The sequence below is a fragment of the Anas acuta genome, chromosome 8 (genome assembly GCF_963932015.1).
Source record: "Anas acuta chromosome 8, bAnaAcu1.1, whole genome shotgun sequence".
In the NCBI taxonomy this organism is placed as follows: domain Eukaryota; kingdom Metazoa; phylum Chordata; class Aves; order Anseriformes; family Anatidae; genus Anas; species Anas acuta.
Genome location: NC_088986.1, coordinates 9,657,579 through 9,674,536, shown reverse-complemented (window position 1 = coordinate 9,674,536; position 16,958 = coordinate 9,657,579). Strand labels below are relative to the sequence as shown.

Below are 16,958 nucleotides of genomic sequence, written 5' to 3'. Positions count from 1 at the left end.
CCTCCAGCATCCATGCTCTCAGAAGCCTGACCTTCAGCAGGACTTCAGTTTGCAGCGAAAGCAGCTGCTGCTGGGGCGCTGCGGTGTTGATGGCACGCCTCGCAGAACTACTCCCATTTTCAAGACGTGTGAGAGCAGAACTTCTCTTTGATAAGCTTCTGGAGTCAGCTCGGATAAGCTGAAGGACAATACTGACAATGCTATTAAAATCTGCATCTGTTCTCCCACTGGAGAACCAGCGAGGCGTAGATGTGCTGTATTACCTGCAGCTGGCTGCTGCCTGCCACCAGCCCAAGCCGAGAAGCCACGTTTGGTTTCTGCTCTGACATCGATAACGACACAGCACCACTCAGAGCCACGCTAACACTGCCCCTCAGGTCAGAGCCCTGTGTTTTCCAAATTACCATTACAGTATCGGGCCCCTAAAACAAGGGTTGTCAAATTACATAGGAGAAGAAAATAGGAACTATGAGGAATAAATACTTGCTCTCCCTTGAATGCTCGTCTCACTCATACAATGGCAGTGCTGCTTTTGCAAAGCAGATGAACCTAAGCAGCCTGGAGATTATTCTTGCCCTCTCCCCACCTTGATTATTAAAAGATTTTGTAATAACAGCATTGTTACAGCTGTAACAGGAGACAGGGAAGAGTGATACTCTTGAAAAAGCCAGCTGAGTCAAGTTATAAACGCAGTCAGCCACACTTGGCCCAAGAGCCCTCAGCAAGGCAGTTCTCCTACAGCTTCAGGACAAACACTTCTTCTCTTACCTGCTCGCAGACAGACAGAGCCCATGCGGCATTAGTGAGCCTACTCTGAACTTGTGGTTCTCTCCATAATCCACACAAACGAAACTAACCTCTAATTTGTAGTTGAGCCAAGTATCCTTGCCGACATCTCTATCTGAAATCCCCGTGGAACACTCGCACTGATTTTCATCCAACTGTGACAAAACGTATTCAGTGATTACACATTTTGTCATCAAAGCAACTGATAATACACCCCGGATCTACAGAGGGAAAGGGAAAGGCATGATTTAGTCCTGCTAATTAGGTAGTGATGCTTTAGGTACTCTGGTAGCTTTGGCACTCAATTCTCTGCTCCAAAACTTAACTTCTGGCAGCAACAACTTTTTGCAGACCTGAACAGATGTCGTAACAAGAAAATAAACTCAATCCAGTAACCCATTTCCTTGTCTTTTCAGACAACAAGTCCCACAGCAAGAACAAACATGGGAACGAGCCACTGACTGTCAGTTTCCTAATGCCAGCCTGTGATGCTGTTCTGGCCACAATATTTTAAAGGAATCCTGATTAGAAAGTTCAGCAGCTACGTTAGCTACCTGCAAGCTGTGGATCTTATTTTTATTGTGGACACTGGAAATTATTTAGCTGCCTATGTGTAGATCCTACCTACTATCAGTGATGCTTTTTATTATACCAGAAGATGCACAAGCAGAAGTATTAGGCACTTCTAAGGACACCTGATTGCCCCTGCTGGTTGTCAGTGCTCTTCTCACTAAGGCACATTTGCAGGGCTGACAGACGTGGCTCTGCAGTCCCACTCCTCTTTGTAGGAACCTGCCCCGCTGCTGTGTTTAGGATGGATTGAAAGCACAGTCTGCAGAGCTTTTGGCTGGGACAGAGTTAATTTTCTTCCTAGTAGCTCCTCTGGTGCTCTGTTTTGAGCTCGTGATGAAAACCAGCGCTGATTAACGCCCCGATGTGCTGGCTGCTGCTGACCAGCCCTCGCACGGTGTCAAGGTCTCTTCCTCTTCTCACGCCGCCCTGCCGGGAGGAGGCCGGGGTGTGCAGGAAGCCGGGAGGGGACGCAGCGGAAAGCTGGCCCTGGCTGACCACAGGGATGTTCCACGGGACGCCGTGCTCAGCAATAAAGCTGGGGGACGTTGGCTTATGGTGTTTGTCTTCCCTGGGAACTGCTCCTCGTGCTCCATCAGCTCTGCCTTCCTGGAAGCGGCCGGACATCTGCCTGCTGATGGGAAGCTGAGGCTGAACGATCGCCGAGGGGGCAGGCACGGGGACAGGTTCCCCAGGGAAGCGGTCACGGCCCCAAGCCGTGTGGTTTCACAGAGCACGAGACAATGCTCTTAGATGCGTGGTTTAACTCTCAGGTTGCCCTCCGTGGAGTCAGGAGTTGGGTTAGATAATCCTCACGGGTGCTTTCCAACTCAAGGTATTCTCTGATTGTGCACAGTCCCTGTTTTTCTTTGCTCACAGCCACGGCTTTTGCTTCCCTTCTTAAACTGCCTTTATCCCAACCCACGAGTTTTCTAACCTTCTGGATTCGCTCCCCCATCCCACCCTGGCAGAGCGCGAGCGAATCCTTCTTGGCACCCAACGTAGGGCTCAAAGGGTTTGAGATAATGACAGGTTCAATTGGAGTGCGCTAGACGGAGTTTATAGATGTTATCTCTGTTTAGCTATTAATTGGCAGGCTCTTGTGCTTGCCGCAGGGCTCGCTTCCTTACTGCATCCGAGAGCCCAGTGCTTGTTAGGAGCTGCTTTCTGCTTCTGCTGTAGTCTTTATCATCTCCCCCTGCTGTGCTGGGAACGCTTTGATAACAGCGATGGCCAGGCACCTGGGCTGACAGCTGGCCAGGCTGGAAAGCCAGCGTGACCCCGAGTCAGAGAGACTGTGGGCAAGTCCCTGTGGGTGCACGAACATCCCAAAAAGTCTGTGACCACGGCCCAGGATGCACGTTACAGGAATTGCTACAGCAGGAACCACTGACACCAGAGGCTGAGACTCACAAGAAGCAGTGCAAGTGCAGCAGTGACTTCATGTGAGCTGGCTCTGGCACCCAGGAACTCCACGCACACTGCTTCTGTCCTGGGTGGCCACCGTCCCAGACAGAGCCTAGGTCATGGAGTAAAGGAACTCAGGGGATTTTTAATGTGCATTTTATGTGGGTGACCCTTGGACCAAGGGAATGAGTCTGTGTATAAGTCAGAGGGTGGGAAGGCTGGCAGCTAGCAAGGGCCTCATGCATGATGTGAACAGCTCAGAGTAAGGGGTGGGTACTGCACTGTTTTGGGCTGGGATTGTCAATTTTCTTCACAGTAGCTTGTGCAGTACTGTGCTTGGGATTTGTGCTGAAGAACTGTGTTAACAGCACACCGATGTGGTAGCTGCTGCTTGCACAGAGCCAAAACGGCTCCTGCTTTTATTGTGTTGCTCTGCCAGTAGGCTGGGGGTGCACATGGGGCTGGGAAGGGACGCAGCCAGGACAGCTGACCCCAGGGATGTCCCCCACTACGTGACACCGTGCCCAGCAATAAAACTGAGACACGTGGAGTGATGGTGGCTGTCCTCCCAAGGAGCTGTCACTTGAGATGGAGCCCTGCCTTCCTGGAAATGCCTGAACATCTGCCTGCCAATGAGAAAGTGAAATAATCCTTTATTTTGCTTTGCTTGCACGCACAGCTTTTGCATTACCCGGTAAACCCTCTGGATCTCAACCCACAAGCTTCCCCCCTCTCGCTGACCTGACTTTCTCCCCCATCCTACCCGGGGAGAGCGAGCTGGGGGCTGTGTGGTGCTGAGCTGCCTTCCAGGACCAGCCCACACCGCTATCGCTCGCTGCCTGACCTTGCATCTGCTGGAGAGAACTCCCGAGTGGGAGAGGCACTGATTTGATTGTTAGCTTTAAACTTCAGAGCAAGTTTAGCTTTTTAGCTTTTAGCAGGTGTGCTTCAGGAGCTGCCCTGAGCATCCATTCACACCGACAGCATCTGAGCGAGAGCCGGAGCACACCAAAAAGCTGCTGCAGATGCAATGAGGCCTGAAGGAAGCACTCCAGCCTGCCTGCTATCCCGGGGCTTCATTCCTGCGTTATTATTGTGCAACACCAAGGTGTATTCAGACAGCCTGCCAAGCCAAATTAAAGCTCTGCTGGCTCCTAACAAGAAGCAGTACCCGCACCCTTGCCTTGGAGGTTACAGGTGACACCGCGCATTACGCTCACCTCGCTTTTGTCTTCTGCCTGAAGTTCAGCCACTAAAATAACCACGAGCAGCCACACGTGAGCCATTCGGTTCCCAGCACCCGGTGCTGCAGCATCAAGACCGAGCGGGGAACTCTCCACGCAAGTCTTGGGAACAAAAGAGCGCGCTGCCTTCCTCTGGCAGCGGGGACGCTCACCGCGTATTGTTAGTCAGTGCGGGAACGTATCGCCACCGTCCAGCTGCTCAGGAACTCCAGTCCCCACGCAGGGGATTTCTGAACCGAAAAACCTTCACCAATTTTCCTTGGAAGCAGGCCAGGCAGGGCTGCGCCTGTTACTGGGAGCAAAGGCAGTGAGTTTATCCCAAGGCATGCGGCATCTGAGCCCTCCAAATTCCTCCACGCTCCCCTTGGGGATGACCTATCATCCCACACCAGAAAACGCTCTTCCACCCTATCAAGAGGGAAAAAAAGCCCACCTTGGCTCCTGCAGTTTAGGAGTTACAGCTCTGCCAAAGCGGGACATGCACATGGGGACCATCCCATGCATCATTTCCACCTCTGACTTTCCTCGTTTAGGAAAATCAAGGATGAAGTTGCCAAACACTTTGGGGGATCTGTGTGCAACATTAAGTCCTTTTACTAGCTGCTGTTTGGGACATGCAGAGCCTTGATCCCTGACAATAATGCTCCAACGATGGAAATATTGATATTATTAGTGACAGAAGCACTGCTCCTTAATGTAAACTTCCAAAAGCTATAGGGCACTTTCTGCAGAAATACTGAGATTTGTTTCCTGACCAGCCCAGCTAGGCCAATCCCTTCCAGCAGCCTCCTCACACCAAGTCCTGGCTTTCAATTTTTTTTTTTAATTGAAAAAGCCCAATGCCAATTGTTTAAAGTCACCTACAGTGCAGCTCTGTTTTGTTTGCTCAACGCAAGTTGAAACAAATATTAACTGTGCAAATAGTTAAAAAAAAAAAAATAGTAAAAAAAATCAAAAGTATTTACAGAGAAGATACTCTTTGAAATTCAGAGAGGCGAGCAAACAGATTTGACTGAACTTCACGCTTTCAGGAGAAGCTTCTAAAAATAGGCAGTGTCAGCTATGCAAGAATTTAACGAGCAGTGGCCAGGACTGAGTATCCCAGAGACCTGTCCAACTCTGAAAGCATCACAGTTACCGCAGGAAGTGACTACAGGTCCTTGGGATCCAAGAAAATCGTATGACGATCCCCTTTCCCCTTTTTTAATAAAAGTGCCCACATAAGAGCTCGCCGGGCTGAAACAAAGAGACTAAACCCCACTTTGAGACACAAGCCACAATTCAAGCACAGGCTGAAACGCTTTTTGAAGCTCCAGCAGCACACGCTACGCAGGAGACACCACTTGCAAGTGCTCATTTGCTATCAGTTTCTCAACAGGCTGGGATTTTGGGTGCGTATTTCGCTGTACACCCTGAATACACAGATGAGACCCGAGCACATAAAGGTCCTTCATTGCCTTACTGCTCACAGCCAGTTACACTCTCAGAGGCACAGATACGGTTTCACCACCTTTTATACAGGCATTTTTTAATTCATTACCAAAGAAAGAATCAAACTCTTCTCCTTGCACTCGCGAGCCTCCCCTCGCTCTGACTCAAAGCAAACTTTCTATCCCAGCTGAAAACTTCAGGCAGGCAACACACAATGCATTTCTCCCTTTCCAGCATGGGCAATCAAGGAAAAAGAAACAACCTTGCATCAAAACCTCTTGGAGGAGGTTATAAAAGGCTATGCAGTAACGCTGCCTGGAGGAAAGTATCCCAGCCTCTTCCCCAGCAAGAACAAAACCCGGAGACGACACACACTGAACGTGCTGGAGAGAAAGGGGGTCTCAGGAGCTGGGGAAACTGTTAAAGCAAACCTGAACGGAGCGAGGCAAACCACTGCCATCAAGGCGTTACGGGCACATAAAGGCATGCAGGTGGAGAGGCTGATAAAACCGCTGCTCCAGAGATGAATAGAGCTGGAATAGGCGCTTTAAACAGAAGGCACTTGGGTTTTTTTTGGCCAAAAAGATGCTCAGAGAGGAGCTGGGCGCAGCCCTCCTCCTGCCGCGCTCCTCCACCTCCCCAACCGCTGCTGCCCCCCGAAACCCCAGCGTTAAATTCAAGCACTTCTGCTCCAAAACCAGCAGGTTTGGGTCACCCAGGAGTCCAAGCAGGCTTCACAGATGGCTTAACCCCCCTGGTTGTCCTCTCCCCCTGCAGACCACCCCTCCGCCGGGCACGGGGAAGGGATGGCAGCGGCGGGGGGACGCGCACAGCCAGCCCCGGCTCCCTACCTGGGGGGTCCATCTCTATATAAAATATCAGCTCGGTGGAGTAGGGCATCATCACCTCCCTCCAGTCCGGGTCATCGCGCTCCATAGCCCACACCGTGTTGTACATCGCGGCGCCAGGGGCTGCAGCCTGGCGCGGGGAGTCGGAGAATTAAAAATAAAAAAAAATAAAAAAAATAAGGAAATGGGGGGAGTCTTCTGAGGATATCACACCCCCTTGGAAAAAAAAAATCGTAAAATTTCACTTCAGAAAAAAAAATTGCCACAGAGAAGCTGCCCTGCAGGAACTGAAGTAGGTAGTGCTATATATATATAATATATAGGTAGATATATATATATATATAATAGAGTGCTTCTTTTTTGTTGTTTAAAACGCTTTTTTTCTCTTTAAAAAGCTCTTTTTTTCTCTTTAAAAAGCCACCTTTCCACACAGCAGCCACTTCCCCGGCCCCCCACCCCTCGCCATTTTTCGGGGGGATTTTCAAAAAACCGCCGGCCGGCGAGCCAAAAACAGCCCAAAAAACCCCCAAAAAACACACAAAACGACGAGGAAACGGCCAAAACGGAGCGTGTGGTGGGTGGGTGGGTGTGTGTGGGGGGGGGGGAGAGCCCCTAACGGCGGCAGCTTCGCCTCAGAGCCCTTGGCGGGGCCGGCGGCTGCGGGCGGGTGTCGCGGGCAGCGGCCCCGGGCTGTGCGCGCCGCCGCCGGCCCCGCTCGGCGTCATTTTAAGGCGGCTCTGAGGGGGCCCGGCCGCCGCTGCCGCCTCTTGGCCGCCGCCATGCCCCGCCCCTCCCCCCCACCTCCCCTCACAGCCCTCAGGGGGGCGGGGCGGGGCGGGTCCATTACGCCAAAGAGGGGTGGGTTTTTCTCTCTCCTCCCTCTCTGCGTGAAACCCACCTTTAAAAATAAACACCATTCGCTAAATCTCTCTCTCTGCATATATATCCCTTTATCCTCTTTTATATTTTTTCCCGCTGTTCTCTCTTCTCTCCCCTTCCCCCCCCCCCATGCTCTGAGGTGGTACCGCCCGCTCCCCCCCCCCCTCCCCGCTGGCCCGGCGCCAAGGGGCCGCTGCCGCGGAGCACGCGCGAGGGGCGGGAAGGGAGGGGAGGGAGGGGAGGGAGGGGGGGGAGCAGGGCCCCGTTGCCAGAGCTGCTGCCTTTGTCTGAGCGAGCGGCGAGCGCGCCGATTGGCGGAGGGCTCAGGGCCGGCTGGCCAATCGGCTGGCGGAGAAGCCGGCCGGCTCGGTGCTGATTGGCCGGCAGCCCCGGTTACTAAGCGGGACAAAGGGAGAAGGGCGCTGAGGGGGAGCGGGGGGACAAAGGGGGCGCGGGCGGGCTCGGGGCAAGGACGGGGCCGGGCTGCGCTCCGCGGCAACGGCGGGAGGGGGGCGCGGAACCGGCACCGGGGCTGCCCCCCCTGCTGCGGGGGGAGCCTTGGGGTCCTGGGGTCTTGGGATCTTGGGTACTGAGTCTTGGGGTCTTGGGTCCTGGGGTCCTGGAGTCTTGGGGTCCTGGGTCTTGGGTCTATTCCTGGAGCCTGGGCCCTGTGGAGCAGCCCCAGAGGACGGCCAAAGGGGCAAAAATGAGGGAAAATCCCTTTGGCAAGGCCAGGCACGCTTGGATCCTTCGTGAATGGGCGCAGGCTGTGTCGGAAGCCCAGCACCTTGGCGTTTTAAAGCACAGAGGGCTCGTTATTGGGAATCCCTCACACACTGGCCCATGGTGGAGGGCTCCTGGCAGGGCTCTCCTCACACAAACAAAAAGGGGAGACCCAAACGCTGCCCTTTTCCAAGGGGTGTGGGGCTGGGGGCTGCTGAGCCCTCCCAGAGACCTTCCCCAGCCAGCCCCGCTCCGGTAACAGCTCCTGGAGGGAGCGGCGCTGGGGCACGGGGCTGAGGCTGAGGCAGCCCGCCGCCGAGAAATTAATTTCATATCCTCATCTACAAGCCCTGATTAATCCGCGATCGCCAGATAGGGTTCCTCTGTCTTAATTTTTTTAAAATTAAATTTCTCGTGCTAATAACGCCGCGCCGCCTCCAGCCCGCCCGAGCCCTTGCGGATGGCGCAGGGGGGCCCGAGGGTGCCGGCGGGGATGGGGCCGAGGCACTGCGGACCCCGCTGAGCTGAGACAAATGGGGTCTGCTGGCCCCATCACCACCCCAAAACTTCACGAGCAGCCCTGGAGGAGGAGGGAGGCTTGGGCTGAGACTCATTGCCCCCCTTCCTGCACCTCGTTACAAGTTCCACCCACATCAGACCTAATTATTTGGCTTTTATGCTGGCAAAGTGGGTTTCGCTCTTGCTGTTTCCCATGATGGTTGCCTTCGTTTTCATGGCGGCGCTGATGGCTGCGGCTTATTGATGTTTGCACTTTAGTGATTTAAAGCAGAACGCATTTTGTTATTAGCCCTGGTTTCTCTCATTGCTGCTTTAATCAAAGACGCAATTTAAGGCAGAGGATTGCGCCTAATGGTAAACAGTAGGATAATGCCTTGAGAGAACGGAATATTAATGTGTTTTTATTCCTCAAAACTGAGCTTATAATGTGCCCAGGATTACTCGGCTCCCAGCACACACACACGGGGCTCTCCCTTTCCCAGCACGCCGACTGCCTTACACAGCCCTCGGCTTGTGCAAAGCGTGCAAGAGGACACATCACGGCTCTCCGGAGAAGAGAAACAAAACCAGGAGGACACCGAGAGCTTGGGGGTGGTCTGGGTCTGGCTGGACACCAGCTCGTGGCAGAGCCACTTTCCAGCACCACCGCCAAACGAACGGCACCGGGAACTCGCCGCCAGCCCTGCTGCAAACTGAGACCAAAAGGCGAGCGCTGCTTGTGTGCTGTCCTCCAACACATCTGCCCCGGTGCCCACAGCCCCAAGTGGACCCCCTTCCATGTACCCCGACCCGATGGGTGGTGTCCCGAGTCCGCAGTGCTGCCAGCCAAACGCGCTAACACGGCAAGAGGTTTTGGGGACAACCTGGAGACCCCTGGCTGCTCCCGAGGTCTGAATGTGACCGCTGCTGTCAGAGCACAAGCTCAGGGCCTGCTGGTGGGGAGCTGGCAGAAGACAGGGTGATTTTCCAGCTGGAAAGGGTGACCCCAAATGGCAGAAAACACCCCATGGCATTGCACTGCACAGGCACCGGGGATTGGGAAGTGTCTGCCCTAACCCGTGGCCTGCCTCCAGCAAGTGATGGAGGATGCTGCGAGCTCCATCTTCCCCTGGGATTAGACAAACCTGTCCCCCAAAATACCCAAGGGACCACGGAGCATTTGCCATCAGATTAAGAGCATCAACCCCTGCACTGCAATGAGGTGACGGGGTGAGGTGACAGCGGTTCCCCTCCCCGTGTCACCCCGCAGCTCCGCGGGAAGCGGGACCAGAGGGAGCCACCCGCTTATAACGGGGACCGGGCTTCCTCCCCTGTGATTTACGGGGTCGGTTCGTGTCCTCATAGGCTGTGAAAGCGTTGCCTTGCTCCACCCCAGCTGTGGCCACATTTCTGTGGTGAGGAAAAGCTCGGCGAGCGTGCCCGAGTAGGGCGCTTTGGTTTGGAAATTACATAGTGCCTTAAAAACCTGCATTAAGGAATAATATGCGGTCTGCAAAAACCTGAAAACGGAACACTTCTGTGCTAGGAAGTGTCTTATTTATGGCTGCCCGAGCAGCTCCTGTCCTCGCTGCCCACGTTGGGGTGGACGAGGCCGAAGGAAGGGAGGGCACACGCGGGGGTCGCGGCACGGTGCACGCGCGCGGAGCTGAGCTTGCAAGGAATCATACACCAGGCATTTCCTAGCTTAAAAGCACTTGGCTTTGCCTTGTAAACAACATTCTTTTCACATAGGAAATAGCAGTTAAAAGAAAAAAAAAAATAGGATCTTTTAAATAAACCTCTACAACGTCGGTTATTGCCGCTGGACCTCGTGCATCCCTGGGCAAAACCTGACCCGGCCTTTCCCCGCTGCTCCGGGAGGGTTTTGCCCCAAAAGCCCCAAAAGCCACAGGAGTAACGGGGCAGGATGGGTGCTGAGCACTGCTCTCCTGCACGGGGAGAGGACCCGAGCCTTGCTTTGCCCCGCCGGGCTCTGCCTCCTGCTGCCTGGAGCGGGCACGTCTGCACCCAAGGGTGCCCGGGACGGGTGCTCGAGGGGTGGGCACGGGGAGGGGGGTGGGGGGTGAGGGAAAGGCCACGCCGAGCCGGCTTGCTGCTTTGGCAGGGCCAGCTCTTCAGAAAGTTCACGTTCAGTTATTGTTCTGACAGGCTGCCAAAGCCTTCCTGAGGAATGCAGGCAGCAGAAGGGAAATGGCGATTTTCAAACTTTTTTTTTTTTTTTTTTTTGCTATAACTCAGCCAAACCGGAGTGGAATTTCATGGGAAAAGCGAAAGGTACATCTCTAGCCTCGGGGCATCGGCGCTGCCAAAATTTCCGAGGCTGCCTGCAGACAATGGAGGTGTCCGAGCATCTCCAAAGCAGCGCCCGCGCCGCGTCCCCTCCGCCGGCGACTGCTCCCACCCAGACGCCCCGCGCCCCCGGCAGGCTGACATTAACCCACAGTGCTTTAAAAAAAAACAAACCTCCGGGCTGTAAAAGCAAAATACAAAGCTGTTTTGCAGCCCAATAAAGGTTTAGGACTCGGCCTCGCCGGGACACTGAGGTCCCCCCCACCCTGACCCCAGCCTGGAGCCGCGCGTGGTGCTCCGGGACCCCCCAGCCCGATGTGCGGACCCCATATTTTTCCCCACAGGCTCATTTTAGTGCTGGAGCTGCCGGTTTTTTTTGCAGGCGAGCTCCCCTCCTCCTCTGTCGGGGCCGCAGAGCTGCCTGCAAGCCGGCTCTGGCACCGCGGCACCCCGGGGACGGCGGGGCCGTGGAAGCGGGCCGGGGAGCTGCCATTCACCTTCTATTTTCCAGCACACTAATTCCTCTTGTCATCTCGCCAGTGACAAACAGAGAGAGTTAAACGGAGCAATCCATTAAAGAAGAGCCCTGGCGGAGCGATTGTGAAGGGTTTCAGCGATCCCCATTTAGGCTGGCTCGAAAAAAAGAAAAAAAAAAAAAGAAAAAAAAAAAATTTCGCCTCGAGCGGCTCCAATTACAGAATTATCGGCCCACACTCGGCTCCCTTTTGTGCACTTCGCATCTCTGTCGGCGTGCCAGGCCTCCCTTTCTCTAGCCGCTTGGAAACGGTGAGCAAAATGGAAGGAGACTTGTAACAAGTTCAGAGAAATTAGGGGGAAAAAAAAAAAAAAAAAGGAGAGAAAAAAGCCACCCCCTCCTAATTCTGAAAGCAGGATGGTTTTGAAATGTAACCCTGTATAGGAATTCAAAATATTTTTCACTTCCTCTGCTCGTCGCTTTAGTGCACTGGCACTGCTCGCTCAGATTTTATTTTTTTTTTTCCCAAGGAATGCTCAATAACCACTCTGTAAATTCCTCAGGTCCGATTTTAAGAGGAGCTGTGCGATGTTACTCGCGGAGGAGTGAAATGATCCCGAGCCCTTCCCGCAGTAACTCTTCCTCCTTCACACACCGAGCGGCGCCTGCGTTCATCGCCGCCAGCGGTGCCCGCGCCGGGAAATCGGTGGCAAAAGTGGGAAAACGGGGGTCTCACCCTGGGTTCCTTGGAGATGTGGGGTTCCCACCTCACGGAACCACAAAATGGTTTGGGTGGAAGGGACCCCAAAGGCCACCCGGTCCCAACCCCGTGCCATGGGCAGGGAGGGACGCCTGCCACCAGCCCCGTGACAAGCAGACATCAAAAGGGCTCCTCCAGCCAGGGTTATTTCCACATCAAATGCCTACCTCCAGTCCCGAGCCATCTGGGAGAGAGAGCGCTTCATAAAGGGAGAGGGCAGATTAATATTATTTTTCAGAAGCGTAATGGGAGGTTTCCACTTCCAAAGCACTTCAGAGCCATTTTTTTTTTTTTTTCCGCACGAAACCAGAATAATTCCATCCCCAGAGGAGAGAGAAGAAGAAAAACGCATTAGAGGGAGTTACGGGTGCTTGGACGAGCGGTCGGGCAGGAGAGAAACTCGCCCGGCACCGGCATCTTGGGGCTGCTCTCGCCCACACCGCGGGGCGATGCTGCCGGGGTCCCGGCACCGGGACGTGTCCGTGCTGGGAAAGGGACCGGGTGTGCTTTGCTATAACCAGCGGCCATCCCCAGCCCTGCTCACCCCGCTGGGGAAAAATCATTTCCCAGAGGCTACTGCTAGTTTTTTGGGGGGAATTTGTTGCAATTTTATGGTTTTCTCGTTAGAAAGGCCACAGGAGGGGAATAAACAGCAAAGTACCGGTGTGCTTGCCCCCTCCCAGCCTCCCGATGTGGCTTTTTGCCCCGATCCGAGCATTTGGAGCCTTTGGGTGGGGATGGGGACGTGGGCACAGGCTCCCCAAGGAGCTTGCAGTGCCTCTAGCCCAGACCCACAGCGCATCCATGTCGTGGGGACCTCATCCACCCGGGCACTGGGGACCAGTCCTCCCAGTTGGCACCAGTTGGGGCAGGCAGGGCCCTGAGCCCCCTCACTGACCTCCCTGGGGGATTTTTTATCTCCCTTTTTGGCTCAGCTACCCCTGCAGGTTTCAGCTCCCCTGCCACCACAGTGCACCCCAACCAGCTCCACCTGCACGGACATCGCCGGGCTGGTGCCCACGGGGACACCACCAGGGTGCCAGCACCAACCCCAAACCCTTTGGGAACAATTGAGGGAACAATTTACCCTCAGCATCGCTGAACCATTTGCCACCCCATAAACCTGGAGCAAAATCACAGGGAAATCGTGCAAAGTGGCTGCTCCTGCGGGATTTCCCCCTCGGGTGGGCGCCGGGCGCATCGGTGGCAAAAACCGGGTTCAAAGCCTCCCGGTTAAATACGGGAAGGAGTTAGCGAGTCTTTGTGGCAGGCGGATTAGAGGCAGAGGTAAATGCTCCTGCTAAGTGTAATCTGCCTGGTTAAAAGCTCAGCTCAGCCGCTATCCCAGCATCTTCTTTGCTTCTTATAAATATAGGAGACGCGGCTGCAAACGGCGCTTTTTTTTGGTCCTTGTGCCCATTTCCAGCCCCCAGAGGTGGTGCTGAGCCTCTCGCCCTCCTCCTCCTCCTCCTCCTCTTCCTCCTCCTCCTCCCCATGGGGTCCCATTTGGGTTCCCCCATCCCAAGCCCTCTTCCCTCGGGACTGGGGTTGGTGGTGGTGCAGGATGGAGCCCATCCTGCCCAGCTCCCCCGCAGGGGCTGGCACCGCGCGTCCCTCGTCCCGCAGCCACCAGCCCCGGCCCCGACGGTGGCCTCAGCTCACCCGGCTGGGACCAGCTGCTGAGATAACCCAGCCACGTCCTGCAGGTGCAGCAGGAGGGGGATTACGGCTCGCGGGTCAGCGCAGGTGAAGGCAGAGTGGAAATAGGGCTGGGGATGGGGACGGGGCGCTCTGGCACCCCGCACGCCGGGGAGGATCCGTTCCTGTGCCCCCTGTGTGGGTGAGCTGCTGCTGGGGGGGATATGGGGCAGGGGATGGGGGCTACGCTCAGCATATTTGAATCTCAAATAAAGCTAAGAAAATAGCTCTAGAAATATCCCACCTCTTCTAAAAGCCTTGTTCCCTATGGGGCTGGCACAGGAGGGTGGCAGCTCTGCCTGGACCATCCCGTCCCGTGGCAGCAGCACCCCTGGGACCCCGTCCCCGCTGTTCCCCGCAGGTGACAGGGAGGTTTTGGAGCCCCTAACCCCCAGGGATGGCACTGGGAACTGATATGGGGTGAGATGAGCGTGTGCCACGCCAAGTGTGAGGTGTGTGCTGGGGGGGGAGAAGCTTTGGGGCATGGGGTGGGGGGATTTGGGGGCCATCAGGTGGCTCCCTGGGGACAGCAGGGCGCCGTGCCCTCCTCGGGAGCAGGGCAGAGTGGTCTGCCCAGGCAGGCACGAGGGCTGGGCGGCTCCAGGAGCTTGTTAACCTTAATCCCCCCCCGGATTAATGCTGGGGGGAGCTGGGGACAGCGGGTAAACCCGCAGGAGCGCAGCAGCGGAGCGCAGCGGGGTGAGGAGGGGACAGAGGGCACCCGCGAAGGGCAAGGAGAGGGGCAGGCGGTCCCACAGCCTAATCGGACATGTGGCCACGGATTTTGTGGGCATGTTTCTGCGCCCTGCCCTCGCTGGGTGCAAAGGGATGGGCGGCGTGGTGGCTGGGGGCACGGCTGGGGATGGGGCGATGCCACGAGGGATGTCCCTGTGGGGCCACCACGGGTGAACCCTTGGGATCAGAGCGGCCCAGAGGTGTGGGAAATGCCTGTTCTCAAAAGGATGCTCTCTGGGGAAATGGGGCTGAAATCCCTTTCTTTGGAGCTGAGCTGAGCCCAGCTAGGAGGAGCAGCACATTTACAGCTCCCCTTTGGGCATCCCCAGCCCGGAGCTGTTTCACCATACGTCTATCCACGGGGCTCAGCGCCACCCAAAGAGGGGCTGAACCCATTGTGCATCCCAGGAAGGTGCCACGGGACGTTGTCGCCCACCCCAGCTGCAGCCAGGGTCACCTTGGGCTGGTCCCCAGCGGGGCCACGTGCGTGTCCCCCGGGGCGGCGAGGCAGGACGGGATGTGCTGTCCTAAGTGGCATCTTCACCAGATCTGATCCAGCCTCGCAAAGCCACAGCGCCTTCAATTCCCTTAGCACTCCAAATCTGCTACTGTGCATCTAAGCGGCTTATTTTAAATACCCCATGATGGACTGCTCCTTTGTAATGTAATCCAGCCTCGTGTGTCCCGTTCCCCTCCTATTCGCGGTGATTTAGCTGCAGCTGTGACAGCTGAAAAAAATAAAAAAAAACCCTCCCCGCTTCCCCCTGCTTCCCAGGAAACTTCCCTCGCACCAGCCCCGACCCCAAATCCCTCTCTGCCCCATGCTGGGGGATCCTACAGATGCTCCCGCTGCCTCCCCCATGCCCTTAATGTGCATCCAGGGCCAGATCCTGAGCCCTGCACTGCCTCGGCTGCTTCCCTCTAGGGAAGAACCATGCAGGAGCCTTTTTGGGGAGGTTTCGCCCAGTTTCAGGCTCAAACAGCCCAGAAGTGAGACCATCCCGCATTTCGGGGCGGGGGTGGGAAGGGGGGAGCCGAGCCCCCAAAGCCCCGCTCGCGGAGACGGCGGAGAGGCTGCCGCTTCCCCCAGCGCTCCCCTTTGGGGCTTGTCTGATTAATGAGGGCTTGTTATTTCCAAACTGTTTGAAACCGTGTTTATTTTATCCGCCGCCGGATTCCTGCGACTCGGGGCTCGTCGCGAACTGCCAAAGATGAGTGACAGAGCCCGCTAATTACAGCTAATGATGGCCTTAAAGGATTCTCCGCGTGCGCACGTGCGCCTGTGTGCACACACGCCGAGGGCCATTTATAATTTAAAGTGGGGAGCCTCGTTAGCAGGAAGCGCGCCCGGATTAATTGCCGAAAGGAGGCGGCCTCCGCTCTCGGGGAGCCGCGGGGAGCCCGAGCGGAGGCCACGAGAGGGGAGGAGGCACCCGAAAAGAAACCCGAAGCTGTTCCAGATGGCGAAATCCCTTATCGGTGTCTGCAAAGCGCATCCACCCTTCTTGGAAAAAGGAACCCGAGCCTTGTCCCCTTGAGCTGGCAAGGGACGGGCTCCCCAGGAAGGGGAGAGCCGTGCATGCACCACCATTTCCTATCATTTTTTTGTGGGGAAAAAGCTGAAATTGGACAGGATCAGGAGTAGGCAACACAAAGGGATTTTGGGACTGGCTGCGCTGCGCATCCCGCTACGAGCCAGGACGGGACAGCTTGGATGAGGGCTTCTTGCTGGGAGCAACAGCTTCAGGTCAAGCCCGATGGCTCGTGAATTTGTCTTGGATCATCTGGATCGTTCTGGACCCCAAAACGCTTGGGTTTCTCTGGCTGAAACGTTCCAGATGTTTCGGTTTAGTGCTTTTACGCAGCTGTCGGAGGCCAGGAGCAGAGCTCCTCCGATAGGCGCGCAGCGGCCAGAACAGCAGGGCGAGGCCATGCAGGTAGGGCCAGTGCCTGCTTTTGCTTTCTGCACTACCAAAAAACCCCAAAACTCAACCCTCTGCTTCAGTCCCAACAGATTTCTTGGCAAAGTTTCTTCAAACCAAAGCAATGAGACAGGGGAGCGGGAGCTGAGCGGCCAGGACAAGGGGAGCGCAGCTGGAGGCAGCCGCATCCACTGGGCCAAAATGCCACGGGGACTTTTGGGTGCTCGGGGCTGCCCTGAGCCACACCTCCAGCTTTGGTTGAGATCCAAAATCCCCCCAGATTTGTCTCCAGCTGATCCGTAACAGCATGGTTAAGGCATTTTGTTCAGCTTCTCCCCTGGTTCTTTTTTCTTTCACTTTTTTCTTTTTCTTTCTCTCTCTTTTCTTTTTCTTTTTTCCTTTTCCTTTTCCTTTTCCTTTTCCTTTTCCTTTTCCTTTTCCTTTTCCTTTTCCTTTTCCTTTTCCTTTTCCTTTTCCTTTTCCTTTTCCTTTTCCTTTTCCTTTTTCTCTTTCTCTTTTTATTTCTCTTTCTTTCTTTTTCTTTCTCTTTCCCCTTTTCTTTCTTTTTCTTTCTCTTTTTCTGTTTCTTTCTCTTTTTCTTTCTTTCTTTCTCTTTTGCTTTCTCTTTCTTTCTTTTTCTTTCTCTTTCCCTTTTTCTTTCTCTTTTTCTTT

The 16,958-nt window shown here is 55.1% G+C and overlaps 1 protein-coding gene across 3 annotated transcripts in view; it reads right to left on the bottom strand.

The window, feature by feature from the left end:
- Nucleotides 1-16,958, bottom strand: part of PIK3R3 (phosphoinositide-3-kinase regulatory subunit 3) — a 58,078-nt gene that overhangs the window by 26,207 nt on the left and 14,913 nt on the right. Inside the window, exon 1 of one of the 3 annotated variants that reach the window (XM_068690823.1) lies at nucleotides 6,290-7,068. The exons of the other annotated variants lie outside the window; for them this stretch is intronic. Within the exon in view, the coding sequence (XP_068546924.1) occupies nucleotides 6,290-6,395 (106 nt within the window). The 5' untranslated portion in view covers nucleotides 6,396-7,068. Of the gene's footprint in view, nucleotides 1-6,289; nucleotides 7,069-16,958 lie in introns of those variants that run through there. 3 annotated transcript variants of the gene reach the window in all.